This window comes from Diadema setosum, chromosome 13 (assembly GCF_964275005.1).
Source record: "Diadema setosum chromosome 13, eeDiaSeto1, whole genome shotgun sequence".
In the NCBI taxonomy this organism is placed as follows: domain Eukaryota; kingdom Metazoa; phylum Echinodermata; class Echinoidea; order Diadematoida; family Diadematidae; genus Diadema; species Diadema setosum.
The window spans coordinates 687,293-707,795 of record NC_092697.1 but is presented as its reverse complement, the minus strand read 5'-3'; the positions used below and the strand labels follow the sequence as shown (position 1 = coordinate 707,795).

The following is a 20,503-nucleotide window of genomic DNA, read 5'->3' as shown; positions in this document are numbered from 1 at the left end:
AGAGGATCCGCCACTGGACAGGAAAACATATCTGACATGATACTATTAACCACTGGCGCAAATCAACCATCAGTCATTAATTTTGATAACTGATATACCACATGGTGGCCTTAGAACTTTATCGAATGAAGAAAAATAAGAAGAATTTGACACACAGCGAATGCACAATTATACCGAGTGGAACAGTGAATGGAAACTAGACTATTGTTCCTAAAATGACAACGCCCTCTCTCGATTTCTATCGTGCCTGCGCCTGTACTTGTTTCCCATTGGTTAATGTACAACCGCGAATTTAAATGGCCATTTGCATTTCGACGTAATGTACGTCCCATTGCTGCTGTGTGCATGCTGTAGTGTTACGCGTTTTCCCCATGTAAACTTCCGCATACGCATGCATAGCGTAAGGTAAGTTTTGATATTGATTGTGACTTCTGTACTTCTAGCTGCGTACATCTAGCTAGTTAAGTGATTAATTCGGGTTCTTGACTTTACGTATATAAATCCTAGTTTGCGTTTGTTGTTGACTTTGCTTGCAGATCGACCAGCTCGGTGTACGTGCGTGGTAGCCCGACCGCAGACCCCGGCCCCGAGCCACACAGGCAGGCCGCCGACGACCCGACCAGACGCACCCGAGACGCCCTAGACAATACACTAGAGCGCACGCGACTTAGTGTACAGTGACAGAATTCAGAACTAGCTACACTACGTACAGAGATCGAGTTACATGAATTTGCCCAAATTTACCTTGAAGTGCCACACCTCCATCTTCACGTAGATAGATTGCAAGTGTGGCAGGGTTTAGGGAGCTTTTTAGCCCATTAATAACCCAATTTAGACAATTTCATTTTGAAGGTGAGGAGTGTCTCACTGTCTGTGACTGGATGACATCTTCTGGGAGTTTATTCCAGCTGTCTACCACTCGTTGGCTGTAAAAGTGTTTTCTTACGTCCAGTCTAGGACGTGTCTTTGCAAGTTTCTCGGAATGCCCTCGGGTACCTTGATATATTGTTTTTTGGAAGATGGAATTTGGGTCGATGTTATCTAACTGTGTTATGATCCGGTACGCTTGAATGAGATCGCCCCTCTTCCTTCTGACATCCAGAGTGGTAAGGTTGAGTCTTCTGAGTCTGATTTCATAAGGTAGATCTTTTAGGTTGGGGATGAGTTTAGTGGCCCTAGCCTGCATTTTCTCCAGTGTTTTCTTGTCTTTCTCTAGGTATGGACACCAGGCCTGCATACAGTAATCCAAGTGTGGTCTTACTAGTGATTTGTAGAGTTTTAGGATAACTTCTCGACTTCTGTATTGAAAGCTTCTTTTGATCATTCCCAGGACTCTGTTTGCTTTTTTTGCGGCTGCTGCACACTGGTTTGAGACTTTGAGGGATTGGTGTATCAGTACTCCCAGGTCTTTTTCCTCTGGTGTTACTCTTAATGTGGCATTCCCCATGTGGTAGGTGTGATGTGGGTTGTGGTATCCCACATGCATCACTCCACACTTGTTATCATTATACTTCATTTGCCACCTTCCAGCCCATGAGTGTAGATTGTCGATGTCTTTTTGCATGTTCACGATATCCTCTTCTGTTCCTACGGGGTGTGCTATCTTTGTGTCGTCGGCAAACATGAATGAATTATCATCCATACCACATGGTATGTCATTCATGTACATAAGGAAGCAGAGTGGTCCCAACACTGAGCCTTGAACGACGGAACTTGTTACACTTTCCCAGTCCGACTCAGCTCCTTGCGTAGTAACTTTCTGTTTCCTTCCGGTTAGCCACGCCTTAATCCAGGCTAGCACCTTTCCATCGATCCCGTGAGCTTTGATTTTGGCAATTAGTTTGTCGTGGGGTACAGTGTCGAACGCTTTGGCTAGGTCTAAGTACACCACATCTACTGGGATTCCGTCATCAACGAGCCTGGTTAGGACTTCGAGGTGTTCGAGAAGATTTGTTAGGCAAGATTTTCGTTTCCTGAACCCATGTTGTGACCTGTGGATCAGATTCTGCTGTTCTAGATGTTGTGTGATACTATCTTTGATAATGCTTTCCAAGATTTTGCCTATTACAGAGGTAAGACTTATAGGTCTGTAGTTTCCTGGATCTGACCTTGATCCCTTTTTGAAGATGGGTATGATGTGGGCCACCCTCCAGTCTTCAGGGACTACTCCTTCTTCGAGGGACTTGTTGCAGATCCAGGCGATCGGTTCACTCAGTTCGTCTGCTAGAGATTTCAGTATATAAGGGTGAATACCATCTGGTCCCGCAGATTTTGATGGGTCAAGCTTCTGTAATCTTCTCTTGACATCCTCCTCTGTAACCTCCAGGTCTACTAGTCTATCATTATCAGATCCTTTGTATATTTGTTCAGGCTCAGGTGTTTCATCTCTTTCCACAGTAAACACTGATGCAAAGAACTTGTTGAGGGTGTTGGCGGTTTCCTGTCCTGGTGGGATAGTGTTGCCTGATTTGTTTTTCAGAGGGCCAATGGAATCTTTTACCTTTTGTTTGGATCTCACATAGGCATAAAAACTTTTGGAGTCCTCTTTTATGTTTTCGGCAAGTTTCCTTTCAAAGTCACGTTTGGCTTTCCTCACTTCATATTTGGCTTCCTTTTGGCACTTTCTGTAGTGTTCTTTGCTCTTAGTAGTTTTAGCCTGTTTGTACTTTCTCCAAGCTCTCTGTTTGCGGCGCACAGCTTTCTGAGCTCTTCTTGTTAGCCAGATCGCTTTCTTTTTCCTCTTGTTTTCCTGCTTAATAGGTACGTTCCTCTGTATGAGGAGTTGAATTTCCTCTCTTAAGGATGTCCATGCTTGTTCGGCTGTGCAGTCACTGAATTCCTCATTCCATTTCTTCTTGGATAGATTGGCTTTGATTTTGTCGAAGTTGGCTTTCTTATAATCTCTCTTTGGCATTGATTCCTCAGGCACAATTAGGTAATTCAGGTCCCATCTCAACATACAGTGGTCACTGGATCCCAAGTGCGCCTGTGCTGACACTTCGTCAATCACGTCGGGGTTAGAAGTGATGACCAGGTCAAGTAGAGAGTCTTCTCTCGTGGGTTCTGTCACATGTTGTGTCCACAAGTTGTCCTGTATAACATCGAGAAAGGCTTCTGCTCTACCAGACCTGGCTTGTGTGGTTTCCCAATTGATTTCTCTGTAGTTGAGATCACCAATAATCATGCACCATGCATTTACCTCGGGATGTTTCACAAAGATTTTAAGTCAATCTTAGATTTTAAGATCAACTTAAGATTGTGGTAAGCTGTGTATTGTAACTTTCATAAAAGAACGAAAATATTGGCGACTTTTTCAAACTAACGTTACATTTATCTATCATCTTACTTTACAAATAAAATAAAGAAGGAGATGAATATGAGACAGATAATTTTTTTCTGTTAATTTTGATAACAAATTTGAAGTGGATCGTGGATTCTGAAAAAAATACATAGAAAACCTAAATGAAAAGGGAAACCAACTGCATACCGTACACTAGTGTAGATTTTACTTTTTACTGCATTCAGGGGACGATGTAATTCTTCCTGAAAAACAATCAGTACGTAGCATGTAGTATTGTAGCTATCATAGTTGATTATTTGTTTACTTCTTACCTTTTGTGTGTAGAAATACTTTTGTTCTTGAATTCTTGTATTGATCCTTTGATCATCATGCATGTATGTGTGATATAGATTGTGCAATTGTGATGGTTGAGGGGTTAAAAGCTTGAACAGCCTTAACCCCGTCGCGGGGCCTTTACGGTACGTATTTGTCCGTATGGGGTCGCTGCTGCGGTTAGAACAGCCTATATGTCTTTGTGGATGTTCGCTGACAAGTTGGGGATCATTCACATCCCCCATGAAAGGAGTGAAGCTTTCAAACACACGGCTGCATACAAGAACCACTTACAAGCACCTAGCTGTCCCTAAGTGTGCCCAAGCCAGCCAAAAGGGGCCGGGGTTAGTTATGCCAAACTTTTAGTGCAATAGTGACATGAGTGAAAGCTTTCAGACTTGTGATACCAATGTTTCTGCTCAAATGATTGAAGTCACTGAAATGGCCTGCCACGAAAATGGAAATTTACCCCAAATATAAACATTTATTCAATACAAATGTTAGTAAGGTCTACATTTATGAATGTAGTGTAGGCCTACACATCAGTGAAGTTTGAGGAAAATGGAACAAGCTGTCCAAGATGCTTCCCAGAAGAAAGAAATGAGAAAAGAGAAACCAGGGAGGTATTCTTTTTTTTTTTTTTTTTTTTTTTGTCCTGGTTGTACTTTAAGCTTTAAGTTTTGTCTCTGGTTAATGCAGATTCATCACTTTAATCCAATGTAAATATGATTACCATTGCATATCATGTCATTGTCCCAATTCTTTTGCAGTTTCTTCTGATGGGAGGGTGAGTTTTGGCTTTCATCATATGAGAAGAGCTTGAAGTTTGACGTCAATGGCCATGGAATGCCCGGAGCTTGCATGTACTGTGGCAGTTGAGAAATTGAACCCCAGCGGAGAGGTCACCAAGAGGACTGTATGCAGAAATGGAAACCTCATTCTAGGAAGGAATGAATTCAAGGACATCATACTCCGAGTCATCACTGGTGTGTACAATGTTTCCTCTCTTCCTAACTTTGTTAAGATTTGTAAATTGTAGGGCTCCAGAAGAAGGCGATAGTTGGAGAGTGGCTGGAATGACCAGTCTAGATACTAAACTTAGCTGGATTCCAGCAACATTGTGAGATGAAGTACAGCTGTAAGAAGACCTCTCACCAAAGCAGTTATCCAGCATTTTTTTTTTTCAATTATCCAAAATTGAAGCTTGCAGGCATTACAAAATGCCATGACACACCTTTGTCCTTACCACCACAATTTGTGTGCATGTGTATTTTGCATTATATTTTTACTTTAGAAATACTGACAGGTTTGATTTATGAAATGCATCTCATTCTTCAGGATCTGTGAAATATAATGAGTGATATGTTCTAGCAAACAATTGTAAGGTAACAAATAGGTTTAGGTGCGAAATGAAGAGTTTGTTTGCAAAAAGCGATAAGTCCATTTTTGAAGATTTTGAAGTACGGTCTCTGTCATAAAGTACAAAAAATACCTTTTAAATGATATATTGGTCACTACATATAAAGGTATATTTTTGAAGTTATGGTCAAAAGAAGCAACAATTTTCTTATTATTCTCTGTATTTTTCTTGACCTTTAATCGCAAATATCTCCATTTGACAAATATGGACTTATCGGTTTTTGCAAACAAACTCTTCAAATAGTCAAGATGAGTATATGATTCAAACATGTGAATCTATCTCTTTGGAAGTGTGCAGCTATACATTGTACATCATGTAAATCTTGTAAGGAGGTTTTGACATTTTGTGCATGAAAAAGTAAAAGGAATGCAATTAAGGTGCTAGTGATGGTAATGCTCTATTTTATGAGAAACACAAATTCTATTTCCTATTAGTACATTCATCCCTTTTTGTGATCCCCTTTCACCTCCATGTCTTCACTCTGTCTTCTTTTTTGTGCCACTGTGTGTGATATGCTGCCATACACAGGAAAAACTTCAGCATCTTTCCCAATGCAGGATGTTGCAATCCATCGCCGCTTTGCCCAGGATGGGAAAGCATGCATTCGCCTGCCGAGGCAGAGCCTTCAGATTATGATTTCTAACAGCCCACCTCACCAGCTCCTTACCTTTCTCAAGAGCTTGGCTGTCAAGATGGCCTGTAGAAAATCAGATAAGGTATCGTATGTCAGAAGTAATCCTTAAATCTTACCCGGCCAGGTATTCTGGTACACGTAGTCAGGTATTCAGGGAGTTAGGGCAGGGAATATAACATAGATAAAGAATGCATGGGTAAATGCACAGAGGCTTTGAATTTTGTCATTATTTACACCTGTAGTACGAAAGTACTGCTTATGAATGGTAAAGATTGAATATTTGCACAGTTTAAAACTTTCAGTTTTTTTTTTTTAATGCTGCCTTGCTTTTCTTTTTATGTCTTTTTTTTTAATGTTGACATAGAGGAGATTATTTATTGCGGGTTGGAATCATCACTCACATGGTATAATGGATACTTAAAATGGCTGCCTCCTGTCGTGGCCCATATTAGGGATATTACTCATTACCAGTTCACAGAACAAAAGCTTGAGTGAGTTCTTGCAATCACTTTTTGTTTGTTGACTTTCTGGAGTTGTGAGTCATTCGCAATTAAATGACCTTTTTGTGTTTTCTTGTCTCCATAAAAATTCCTTGTTAGATTTTGACCCAACTTGTCAGGAACCGTTCCTATGGGTAGGTGTTACAAGGCTGTTCAAATAATCTATCCCCCCCCCCCCCCCCATGAGGCAAATAACTTCCGCTACAGTTTTTTGCAATTACAGTTGTCATGATTTGCAAGCTTGGTGTTATTGCTGTTTTGTAGCTCTGTGAGAGATTGTGTAAGTCTATTCATTAAATAAATGTACAGTACCATGTAAGCGAAACAGCAATATCCATCAAAACTTGACTGCTTGTGTTCTCAGGTCATCAGTGAGAGGGTGCGGCTGCTGTCTGAGAAGGCCCAGACATTCAGTGAAATCAGTCCCCTCAACCAGAAGGATGTTGACACTCTGAACAACCAGCGAGCCAAGCTGCTGGAGGCTAAGGGTACATCCACCACCCCAGGGGCCATCAAGGGTCGCACCAGAAAACGGCCCAGGAAAGTGGATGAAGACACAAAGGCTGATCAAGTAAGGGTCACTGTCAATGACAGACATTTATTATTCTTGCAGTGCTAGACTAATTTATCAATATTAATACAATCTGACCTCTCTTATCCGGCCTCCTTTTGTCTGCATTGCTCTATTATCCAGACGCGATCTTGCTGTGATTTTTTTTTTCCCCAATCTAATAACTACGGGGAAAAGGGGGATTTCGATCTCAAACAAAATTCCTAAATAACTCGCATGATTTACATATTATTTCCAACATAGATAACATACATTCACATCAAATTTTATTCTAAATAACATATTATGCATTCAGACATTTACTATATCCCCAATTCACTGCAAGAACATAGACAGAAAACTTTCCATTAAATCAGGACACGGTACAAGTAGGCAGCTGTGTGTATTAAACATTGAGTCATATCCAGCCAAATCCCTTATCTGGCTGAGCACTGGTCCCAACGTGTCTGGATAAGAGAGGTAGGACTGTATAACTAACTTGTGGTTGGTGTTGATAATTCGCATGAAATGTTGAATGTGTAACTGAGTATAAGAGATTCCCAAAGAATGGTACACCCATGTCTGAAGATGTTGCCTATGATGAAGTTTTAGTAGCTGGTTTGCAATGTTTGGCTGTATTAATCTTTGTTTTAGACTAATTATTCCTTGACATTTGTGTGCTTGTGTGTGTACAGTGGACTACTGTTATAATGAAATCCTTGAGACTGGCAGTTTTCTATTTTGTTATAGTAAAATTTTGTTATTAAATGTAACAAATAAACAATAAAAAATATAGAGTGAATAATATTAGGGCCTGAGTCTTTACTTCATTGTAACCGGAATTTCGTTATAACCGTGTTAGTTATAATGGTAGTGCGCTGTATCTAATTGTTACTCTGTTACAGGAAAACCTTGCCCCTCGCAAGAAGCTGAATCTGACACAACTGAAGAAGGAACCTCCTCTGACAAATGAACAGAAGAAGGTCCTTAGTGCTGTGTTAGCTGGCCAGAGTGTCTTCTTCACAGGCAGTGCTGGCACGGGCAAGTCTTTCCTACTCAGGCATATCATCGGCGTTCTGCCCCCGGACTCGACTTTTGCCACTGCGAGTACTGGGGTGGCAGCTTGTCACATCGGTGGGACTACACTCCACCAGTTTGCAGGTATGGGCTGCATATTTCTACAGTAGTGACTTCTGAACATTTGCTCACTGAACAGCTTATACTGGAAACCATTTCCCCGTGATTTTGCACCAGCCATCCTTTGCACCTTAGCTTGATTATCAAAACAAACAAACAAACAAACAAACAAACAAACAAACAAACAAACAAACCTACCAAACAAACAAAAAATTATGAGATGTGAGTGATGCGCCTTCTTTTATCATCAATTGTGTCAAATATAAAGCACACACACTCACCAACACACCCACACAAATGTTGCAAAACTTTGGGGGGAACGTCCTATAGATGGTATATTTAACATGACATTAGTTGTATGTATATGTGTGTATGTTGTATTATTTTGTTCATTTGTATGTTGTATATGTGTGCTGTGTGTAAGTGTTTTTGATACAGCCAGAAAACATGTTGAATATTTTGCCACCCACCAGGTATGGGCTCAGGTGCTGGCACCCTACAGCAGTGCATAGAGCTGGCTTCTAGACCCACTAGAAGACAACAGTGGAGGAAGTGTAAACATCTCATTGTAGACGAGATCTCCATGGTTGATGGCAACTTCTTTACCAAGTTGGAGGTAAGCGTCATTTTTCCCAGTAGATGAGTCTCCTGGCATTATCTTCTACACTGGATCCATCCTTTATCTGTCAAACTTGTCTACCCTTGCTTAGAGCCTTTATTCCTCTCTTGCATATTCTTGTGACATTGTTGATATGAATTTTGGCATTGATTTTGTGCATGCATTTTGCAAGCTTTTTGAAAGGGTTTTTATGGATAGTACCTGATGAGGAACTTTTTTTTTTCTGTAAGAGATGTCAAACTTTGGATTGATAATAATTGTTTTCATGCAAAATGCTCCATCAGTACACATGCCAGCTACAGGTACTGATCAGGCAATGCCATCATCGCCTTATTATCTTGCATACAGGCTTTCAGAACTGATATCACAGTTTTGTGAAAACATATAAAATCCTATACAGTTTTCTAATCATATATCTGATTCAGGTGAAACTAAAACCATCTTTTATATATTTTCTTTTTTCTTGATACAAGTACATTGAAGCAATTTAAAAATGGAATTGCATTTTAATGCATAGTTTGTGTAAATGTAATTGTAATAGATATCAAACCATGCGAATGCAGTGTGTCATTTCAATCCTGAAGCAATGGAACATGCCATAATAGTATCTAGATGGGATGACTACCCATGTTCTTCTTTGTTTTTGGTTTCAGGCTGTGGCTAGGGCTATCAAGCGTAACGACCAGCCGTTTGGTGGCATCCAACTCATTTTGTGTGGAGATTTCCTTCAGCTACCACCTGTTGTCAAAAAAGATGAGAAGCAGAATTTCTGTTTCATGGTAACAAGCTCATATACATCTATTACCTTTTGTATCAATGAGTACTTATAATACATACTTTACTCTCTTTGCAATAAGAAGATATTCTGTCTGTTGGTGCTTTGGATGTTGGAGTTGGTTGCTTGCGAGGCATCATGTTTAGATTAATTTACAGTTTCTCTGAGTGATTACTCGGTGAAAGATAATGAACAAATATCTTTATCATAGTTATAAGTCATATTCATGGTATTTTGTTTGTCAGACTAGATTTTCTGATCAATCTATTCCTCAATCAGTCCCCAGCTTGGCATCGATGTGTGCAGGTGAACTGTGAACTCATGGAGGTGAAACGGCAGAAGGACCAGACATTCATCGACATTCTACAGAAGATCAGGGTGGGTCGGTAAGTTGAGATGAAATCTATGGAAGAAATGCAGAGATTCTTGTGTCAAAACCAATTCATCTTGTTGAGAAAGAGATGCCTTTGTGTTCACATTGTTGAGCTATACTGTCACTCAGTGTAGCATTATTGAAAGTACTATCCACATCATGTTCGAGTTAGTGATTGCTTTAATGAAGAATGGAAGCATAAAAACAGATGAACAAAATTGTAGAGGCTTTTCTTTTTTTCAGACTGAAACCAGACTTCAAATGAGAGAGTTATGGAACTCTAAAGTGTCACATGTTTTTACCAAATAGTGATGATGGTTGCAAAGATGTGCTAATTAGCTGGGATAACAATATTTTACTCATTATTCTCCAGTTGATTTGAGTGCAAAACATGTCATGACAACATTGCCTCATCATATTTTCATATATGAGGTTGCATCTAAAATCACTTTTACAAAAACATGTGGAACTTTGAAATTCCATAATTTATTTATTTATTTATTTATTTATTTATTTATCTATTTATTATTATTATTTTTTTTTTGGGGGGGGGGGATTTTGATAAAACTAAAACTAAGGTTTACTCAAACATGGTATAGACTGCATTTAAATTGTGTCATGGTGACAGCTGTATTCACTGAATAGCTTCAGTAAAACTTGCAGTGTGTGTGGAGATCAATGTGATTGTATGTGTGCCAACATGCTTTGAAAATTCTTCACATGGGATGATAGCAAAATATCCATGCCCTCACACTTTGGCAATGTATCACTAAGAAAAAGGGGAAAAATCGCATATTCTTTGTCTAACTGGAATTTTCCCATCTTTTATCACCATGAGATATATACACGTCTTTGAGTGTCAATAGGTGATATGTTACAAACAACCAGGATTGACAATGTACAGTAGTTGAAGAAATAGTTACATCTTTTCTCGTCTCCTTGTAGCTGTCCACAGGAAGTGAGTGACCGCTTGATTGCTACAGCCAAGCACTGTGTGGACAGGGAAGGTATTCATGCCACAAGACTCTGCACCCACAAAGAAGATGTTGACCAACTCAACAATGTGCATCTCAACAAGTTACAGGGTTAGTCTGTCACAGACAAATAGTTTTCTTTTCTATCATTTTAAGACCACTATCATGTTTGAACACAAGGAAAATTAAAGAGAGAGAGAGAGAGGGGGGAAGCAAACTTCTGACATACTGAACTTAACCCTATTCTAACTGGGGGGGGGGGGGGGGTCAAATTGACCCCCCCCTCGACGTTTCGTGCCATGATTCCGCAACGCGCAAAGATTTTGCCGCATCGTTTCATGACTTTTTTCATTCGAGTCTCCCGCATATTTTGAGACCAAATTTGCGACGTCCGGGTACACCGTTCTGAAGTTATGCAATGTTTTACATATGCATGTCAACCCGAAAAACGCTCGAATTCATGATTTTGTGTGCAAATCCAATGCAAACTGTGTTTTTTTGTTTAATTGATATAAATTAGATTATTTCAACTTTTAACCATTGAAATAAATCAATTCTAATGTAGATAAGCTTGAAAAAGTGCCTCCAACAAATTTTGGCAAAAAAGCAATAGAAAACAAAAGATTGAAAAAACAATAAAATACATAAGAAATTAACAAAACAATAAAAAACAAAAGAAAATGATTTTGATTGCGCTATTTTTTTACTAGAAAATTGTTTGATGTGTCTTGAGGAACTCTGACACAAAAATTTAATAATCCTTCAGTCTTTTTGATGGAGTTATAGGTGAAAATATGATTTCATGCGTTAATTTGCATAATTAATTTATTAAAAAATATGAAATCAAAATTTTTCTATTGTATGACCATGTAATCTTGTAGTTGACATCCGGCTCTATGTTCAGGCAAAATTTTGCGGCGATCGCGCGATCGGTGGCCGAGATCTGAAGGGGGGGTCAAATTGACCCCCCCCCCCCCCCCCCAGTAAAAACTTGGTCTCAAATAGCCCAGTTAGAATAGGGTTAAAATCAATGTGAAAGAAGAGAGAATTCAACATGCTGCTGGATGAAATCGTTATCATCTTGCTTCAATATTTGCTGATTCTGCATCAATCCCTGTAAAAGTGAAAGCTTTAAGTGTGTACAGTTCTGGTCGAGGTGAGGATTTAGCTTTTAAAGTTTTATGAGATATTCAGAAACCACTCTATGAGGTGTCAAAGAGCATGCAATTCTAAGGGGTATCAAAAGTTTATTTGACGAAAATCGGTTTTGAAATGGCTGAGATATCCAAAAACAAGGTGAAACAAAGAGATCCTAATAAAGTTGTGGCCTGTCGCCTTTTATTATTATCACTTTTTTGATATCTCAGCCATTTGAAAACCAATTTTCATCAAATAAAAGTGGAATCCTTCTTAAAATCACATGCTCTTTCATATTTCTGAAGAGGTTTCTCATTATCTCACTTAAGAATGTTCAAAAGCACCTCAACCAGTCCTGTACAGTCCCTTTAAGAGTGATGACTAAAAAAACAAAAACAAACAAACAAAAAACAAAGACAAAAGCCTTGATCATTTAGTGCTAGAATGTGTAGAAGATACAATTTCTTTACATTCCTTGTAGTTGTAAATTATATCTGGAGCCCCAACAAGAGGACCATTGGGCTGAAGCTTGTCTCTTTTTCTGCTGCGTGGACCAATGAAAGACACAATTCTTCTTGGCTAGGATCTCAATGTAGAGCATTTAATCCATTGAGGACGGACTGATTTTGCTAAAACAGGTATTTCTCATAGACACCTGCCCCGAGTATGCTTGGGACTTGTCTTCAACAGGTTAAAGCCTTGTTTTCTATTGTGCCAACTTTGATGGCTGGGACAGGATTCAAGTTGACATCCCTCAGTGGGCATCATAGTTCCCTTCTCATACATGTCCTGCCTATATGTTGGTCATCTCAGGTGATGTGCGTGTCTATGAGGCAATGGATAGTGACCCAGCTTTGGTCAAACAGCTCAACAACCAATGTCCAGTCAGGCAGAGGATTGACCTCAAGATTGGCGCACAGGTAGGCCTTAAACTGTTCACTTTTCATATGTCCACAGTGAAAGGGGGAAAGAAAGAAAAAATCTGATTCACTTAATTCTGGTGGATGCATGACAGGGGCGGATCCAGCTTTTTGCTAAGGGGTGGGGGGGGGGGGGATGAAGGAGATAGGTGACACCCCCCCCCCCCCCCCCCCCCCCCCCCCCGGCAATTCATTTTTGCTTTTTTTGAACCCCTGTAAGTGATGTTTTCCTGGCATCTACAAACAATCATTCCATGTAAGTGTCTGAGGCTTAGCCTGAGACAGAGTGCTTAGGAACATACAGTGTAAAATAGGAAAGTTACAAGATATAAGGCACTTCCTTGACCCTGAGGTGGTTCACCTAAAATTCTGTAACACACTTTGTCTTATACCAGCTGTCATGACAGAATTGAGAGAACATTCATATGTTGATCATGAAGAAGCAGTCTCACAGAAAGGAATCTTACAAGGTAATGTATGTTACAAATATAAACAATGCTGAATTCAGAACACAGATCAGACTATCGAAGTCTCACCAATGTTGCAAATATTCTTGTCGAATCTGTCACTCTTTTCCTCTATCAAAGTACGACCATTGGACGTCATCTTGTTATTTAGGTCTGGATATGAATCCTAGATTTCCAACGGTCATGCTTATAATAGCAGTTGTCATATACAGATTACATTTGTAAGATTTTGTGAGGCAAGTAAAGGTTCCACCTCTTGTGCAATGGTTGTCAACATGTCCCACTGACATACTTCAAAAAGAAGACAATTAATGATTAAGCAGGTATAAGGGACTGTGGGTTTCTGCTGTCACAAGGAAAAAAGAGTCATCACATTAATTCTTGTAAGTATTTATAAATGTGCAATTTTCAAACAAGAAAAAGATGGCTGTCATTTAAAGCTATAGATTATTAATCAGATATTCTGTTCTTGTTTTCACAACTTTATATGCTTGTCTTCTTTTTAAGGTGATGCTTGCCAAGAACCTAGATGTCCAGCGAGGCCTTGTTAACGGTGCAAGGGGCGTGGTCACTGGCTTTGAAGCAGGAATGCAAGGTGAACTAAATTGACATAATATGTTTTATAAACCTTTGACAGGATAGCATACTTATAGAAAACCAACTAAAGCTGATGATCTTTGAAGGAGGAGGTTTGTATGGTGGTGTAGATAACGGGTACTGGGTTTGTGGTTCACCATGTGGTAGTCCTGAAAAGGACTGTGAACCAGAGGCGAGAGTAAGGAGATCGAAGAGAGAGAGAGAGAGGGCTCTCTTTGTTCTCCTTATTCTCGCCTCTGGTTCACAGTCCTTTTCAGGACTCTTCACATTCTCAAGAAAGAATACTTCTACTCTCGCTCTCTCTCTTTCTCACTTCTTCCTCATTATCTCCTATCTCCGTTTCTTCCAACAGTCCTTTTCAGGACTACCACATGGTGAACCGCAAACCCAGGATCCGTCAACTAAAACTGTTTGATATATCGTCGCTGGGGTGACAAGACCTCGTATCTCAAAAATGTCAAAATTTGTTTCTTTTAGCTTAATGGTCAAATAATGGGTGAAGTGATGTCTTGGCCAAATCCTAACTGTCTTACTCCAAAAATGAAGCCACCATGACATGTCAAAGAGAAGGCTTTCCCATTCACTATAGTGCTTTGGCCGCCATGTTTTTTCGCTCTCCTGAACATTTGACAATTTTGAGATACGAGGTTTTGTCACCCCAGCAACGATATTCTTATTTATTTTGCTAATTGTGAAAAGGAGAAATGTTTGAAAATACATGTGTACAACTGAATTTTAGACATAGATAATATGTATGAAAGATAAAAACCATTAGTGCACTAGACAAGGAAAATGAAAAGAAGGCAATAGTATTTTGTGACAAGTACCTATATTTCTATCAATACCTTGTGCGTAGTGTATCAATTTACAGATTTGATATTTTGAATTTGTGTCATTGCTGTAGTATCTTCTTCACCAATTCTTGTTTAAAGCAAATAATGCATTTACAATGAATGCCATATTTCATAGCATAATGCAAAAAGCATGTATAAGTGGCTCAAAGTATTGGGAGGTTATGCATTAGGAAATGAAAATATTTCTTAGAACATTTTCCTTCTTTATGGACGTATACTTTTGGTCAATGATTACATCACAGTGTGAATATGAATGAATTGTTAACTGACTCAAGCAATGCACAGTTACTAGCAATTCTTCTCTAAATAAGGGCCATTTGTTTGTTTTCAATCAGCATCCATTGGTTATAGAATACTTTCACTATAAGTCAGCACAAAATGTTGTCAATAAGTGTCTTGCTGAAAGATACTTGAAAGATGTATGTGCATCAAGTTATCAACTTTTGCTCAAATCCTTTTTGGTTGATGTATACTGCCCATCAAAGTTAACAAACAGACCTTCACGTCATGTGAAATATTTTGTCTGGCCACATCTCAGGCAACCCGAAGGTGAGATTCATGTCTGGCCTGGAAGTGGTGATCCGTCCAGAGCGTTGGTCAGTCTGCGTTGGACCGTCCATCATTCTGACCAGGAGACAGCTTCCTCTCAAGCTGGCCTGGGCTATCTCCATTCACAAGAGTCAAGTAAGTCAGCTCAGTGCATGAACAGACATATCAGAAGCATTTCTCGTAGTTTATTCCAATCATATAACAAATATCACACCCGCTTCTTGCTGCGGGGTTTGTTTGTTTGTTTGTTCATTTTCTATCTGAGAAGATGGCCGGATAGCCCATATTCAGCTATGCTCAGCTGGTTAGTAGCTTCCATGGGGTCCAGTTGGATGTGAGGCGGGACCACTTCACCTGGTTAACACCCTGCTCGTTGCGATGAATGAATGAAGCGGGATCTTTTACGTGCATGAGTTGTGACTCTCTCACACACGGGACCTCCATTTTATGTCCTATCCAAGGGACAGGGTGTTTTGTCTCTTGCTTGAGGGGACGTTATGATAACACACAACATTGCTCACAGGTTCGAACTCGGGTCGCTTGGGTCGGAGGCAGACGTGCTACCAACTCACTGGTTCAGAATGGTTCATTCTACGCCGTGCCTAAGCTTATTACTTGAGAGTAAAATCAGACAGCAGAATGGAAAACAGTTCATCAAATCAGACATTCAACAGGAAGACTATGGGAGATTCAATTTTACATGTTTACACAGAGTAATATGAATAGTTGCAACTGTTTATTATGCCATCAGCTGACAGTGCTTCCATTGGTAGTGCATACAACGTCCTAAAGATGACATTGATTTTTTCAACTATTTAGCAACTACTACCAGGTCCTCTTCCCTAATAAATGTAGCATTTCTCGATTGTTGTAATACACACATTTGATGCAAAAGGTTATTTCCTTTGCAATTTCATGCTAAAATGGGAAATGCAGTAGAAGTTTGTGTGTATGTCAGTAGCATCAAATTTTGCAAATCCTACGATTCTTACCACAATCACCGTGGTAAATTTAGACATGTAAAATCTTTAAAACCTTAACAACTTTCTTATGTATGGCTGATTTTGAAGGAATTCTATGGTTCTGTATGTTTGATTTTGCTCTATTCACTGAAGTAACTCTATTTGTTGGTGTACTGCCAACTCCTGGTGTAGTACTCCTGCACACCAAAATTGATCGATGCCGGCTGGGTGACAAACATGTAGGTTTTCTTTGATGACTTTTATCTGCAATCCCCCATGTACTCCTATTTTTAAAAATTGACTCATAGGCTTCATGTAAGTTAAGGAGTTGTTGCATTCAATGCAGCTGTCATGCATTAACCCACTGAGAACCAGCTGATTTTGCTTTAGTATGCATTTCCTAAAGATGCCTGCCCAAGTATATATGCTCAGGACAAGTCTTCAATGGGTTAAAGATGCCAGGAAAAATAAATATCATTGTGTGATCTTGACAATGGGCAGGACAAACGGTAATGATTGATGGTGTGGATATCATTACCAATATGTAATGCTTCATTTATCTGCACATACAGGGCCTAACTAGGCCGGGCTATTTAGGTAGATGATAGAGACGGGGGGGCTCCCAGGCCCCCCTCCAGATCTCGGCCGTCGACCGCGCAATCATGACAAAACTTGGCACACACATTGCCTATGATGTAATCTAAGGTACCATGAAGTTAATTTTTTTGAAAATTATTATTTTTGCTAAATTATGCTAATTTATGCATGATGCATGAAATCAGACAATTTGGTATGAATCACTAAATAAAGCTCAAAACATGCACATTTTTTGTGTAGATATTCTTTTTAGTGTCCTTAGCAAATGTAAGAGAAAAAAATTGTGCAATCAGAAAAAATTTCTTAAGTATTTTATTGTTTTTTGAATTTATTATGTATTTCTTTGTTTTTTCGACTTTATGTTTTTCATTGTTTTTTCGATGAAATTTGTCCGCAACATTGTTTCCGAACAAGAAAATATGTTATGAATTGATTTTAATCAATAAAATCCCAAAATAATCATGCTTTTATGAAATTTGCCTGTAACCACAGTTTGCATTGAAATTGTACACAAATTCACATTTTTGAGCAATTTTTGGTCTGACATGCACGTACATATTTATGCGCAACCTCGGAACCGCGCGCCCGGGCATCGCAAATTTGGTGTCAAAAGATGCAGGAGACTCAAAAGAAAAAAGTCATGAAGCGTCGCGGCGATAGCTTTTCGCGATAGCGATACATCGCGTGAAATGTCGAGGGGGGGGCCTCGGAGGCTGAAGATATGGAAATCTACACTGTAGTGGACTAAAATGTGGTACTGACTACAAATACTCTATGTGAAATGTTATTCTCATGTACTAGTATTCATATCATCCTTTTTCCAATCTTTTCAACCTGTTCAGGGAATGTCTTTGGACTGTGTGGAAATATCCCTGTCTCGAGTCTTCGAGTGTGGCCAGGCATATGTCGCCCTCTCTAGGGCTACTAGCTTGCAAGGACTACGTGTACTCGACTTTGACGCTAGCTGTGTACGTGCCCATCCCGATGTGATCAAGTTCTACATCCACCTGAGACGTGAGCAGAGACAGATAAAACAGATGAGCATAAGTCACTATAGAGATCCAGACAGGGGAAATGCTGTGCACTGGGACTAATGATGGCCTTGCAGAATTTAACATGGCCAGCATCATGTGGCTTTGTTATACACTGAAAAAAATCCTGGTCAAGAAATTTAAGCAGTTTGTAGTACCGTAAAAGTGGAAATTGCCATGGTGTTAAGATTTTCATGCAACCAGAAAAGAGTGCGAAAATACAAGCACATGCATATATTTGCTTGCCATCATGTTCTAGTAGATTGGTTCTAGTCTATGTCTAAATACAGGGGAATGTAAAACACGCAAAACTCACCTTACCCGGCCGAGCGCGAAAAATTAGTCATGCGAAAATATCCACTTTTACAGTATTTTATTGATGATAGTGATTCAAACCACAATGTGAGGTATGTGATGTGGTCTCCATTGTGATCATGGAGTTAATGACAAAGTTACAAAAGGAATGGAAGCAACATGGTCTGTGCACCAGCAGTGATCTTTTTTTTTTAAAGAACATTTTTAATAACATTCTGCTGTTCAGTTACAATGATATCCATCAAGAAATAAAATGAATGCAAAGGCAAAACCAAGGTATACATACTTGTTGATAATCATGTAACATTATTACAGTCTGTGTACATTTCAAAGTTACTAGAGGCAAGACCCATAGTAAACGAAAAGTTCAACTTAAGTTATATCCCCAAGAGATAAAACAAATGTAATAGGCAAAACCAAAGCGTACGGACTTTTAGTAGAAAATCACATTTAAATGATTATCATTTTCCAGTCTGACTTTGTACATTTAAAAATTACTGTTGGTGAAAACCATAGTGTTGTGATATGCGCCGCGCGGGTTCTTTTTCACTTTCATTTCCTCTTCAATCTCAGTTCGAGTCCTCACGCATATCAAAAACAAAATGGGAGGTTCAACTTGTGTGTATATAACATGCCTTGTTGCTTTTATTACAGCACAAGTTTCCATGAAATACAGGTACATTCCACAACACCGACTAGATACATCTGGCTGAGAGCTATCTATCCCATGTCTGCACTCTTCGAACTCCAGGATCAGACTCCCTTTCCTCTAAGAAAGCTAGCCCACAACAACTCGAAACAAAAGATACTACAGACAAAGTTCATTCCCCTAAAGTTAATCCCCACTAAGTACAAACCCAATTACATTGAGGGTGGCCATTAAATTTAAAACAATGCAACCCCAACCTGTGCACATAAAAACGTTCATGGCCCCAAGATACAAAAGAGCTGTAGATCCCTCTAAACACATCTATATACAAAAGCTACTTAATTCCTCTGGGAACACAACTTTATTGCCTACCCTGACAAATCCAAGAAACTGTACAAACCCATGAGTCAACTTCACTAACAATACAGGCATATAATTAAAAGCTACACTAACTTTGTAATTTCCTGCAGGAAGTTTACACACTCTAGTCTATTTGCAACCTGGATCTCTCCTGCTATCATCCACAAAACTGTGATTTACAACAATTTCCCCCCAATTAATGTCATTACACCTAAATGCATTAATTCTCAACACATGTTACTGTAAATCACAACTTACTACAAACTATCTTTCCAGAATACAATAAACAAAGCAGATAAATGCTGCAAGCAGCTACATTCTGCAATCTAAAATAACACTCCAAATTAATGCCTTCCATTTCTCGTGTCACTCAACACCATCAATAACTGAGAACAACACGTCTGGATGCATATGATACATACTTATTCCTCACATTGCTTAAAACTGAATCAAGAATTATACAACTGCATGCAGAAATATAACAAATCTCTGGTGATCGCATATTCTACTAAAACATCACACACCAACAAATTACATCAGAAATAATCAACGTCTCTGTAAATCCGTCAGCAAATAATTGTAAATTTTGTCAGCATGCATTACAGCATCTCCCATAAATGGAGTACATAACTTCATCACAGCATGCTACAGAAATGCCATCCCTGTCAACAATTTGCTCATCGATAAAACTTTACACAAAAGTGATCATTTGAAGCATAATTCTTGACCGTCTATATTTCGCTATTGAAAGTCCCTAAAACACAGAATAACCGTTAAATGGCACAATGCCATGCTGTTCAATTTCCAACAAAACAATGAAATCATACCTTCATTTTCCAATAATATTTCCGTGGTCTTTCCAGGTAATAGTGATTTCAATTACTATATGTCACTATTCCAATATCTCATTTAACAAAATTCTGATCAATCACATATCGATTAACAATCATATTGATAATTATTTCTTGCATTGATATCAAATCTCTGAATGATTCCCAATTCCATCAAAACCCTGGTATACAAGTTTCGTTTCAACAGCCATGAACATGGTTGAATGTAAACAAATCAACTCATTACAAAATCAAAGAACAGACAACAAAATTTAGCCTGCAGCATGGAAGCTTTTATCAGAATCTGGTTTCCAATTTGACTCTCAGGGTCCCCATACCGTACCCTGAACATGGCACCCATGCTCCCACACATTGTGGTTATGTATGCATGCCTCCCTTGTCATTACATTATTGGCATCAATGTCACCACAAGTAATATTCCCCCCTTTTGGAATTGACCGCCCCGTTGGTGCTACATGGGTGCTTAGTGGCTGCACCTTTGCATGCTTTTGGACATTCTGACTTTTATGTGATAATTCGGGACCCATCTTGGTACGCTCTCCCACAGGTTTTGCAATTAGAAGCACCCCAGCATCTAAATCCTTTGCATCAACCTGTTCATCACATGGTTCATGCCCAT

The 20,503-nt window shown here is 39.2% G+C and overlaps 1 protein-coding gene across 1 annotated transcript; it reads left to right on the top strand.

Moving 5' to 3' along the window:
* Window positions 1–321: 321 nt before the first annotated feature.
* On the top strand, window positions 322–18,450 carry LOC140236663 (ATP-dependent DNA helicase PIF1-like). Its single transcript, XM_072316582.1, has 13 exons — window positions 322–405; window positions 4,384–4,599; window positions 5,562–5,749; window positions 6,532–6,738; window positions 7,623–7,878; window positions 8,328–8,470; window positions 9,127–9,252; window positions 9,528–9,634; window positions 10,567–10,706; window positions 12,546–12,652; window positions 13,627–13,714; window positions 15,109–15,254; window positions 17,521–18,450. Exons 2-13 carry the CDS (start codon window positions 4,449–4,451, stop codon window positions 17,770–17,772), a joined length of 1,911 nt encoding a protein of 636 aa, XP_072172683.1. The 5' UTR covers window positions 322–405; window positions 4,384–4,448; the 3' UTR covers window positions 17,773–18,450.
* The last annotated feature ends 2,053 nt before the right edge of the window (window positions 18,451–20,503 follow it).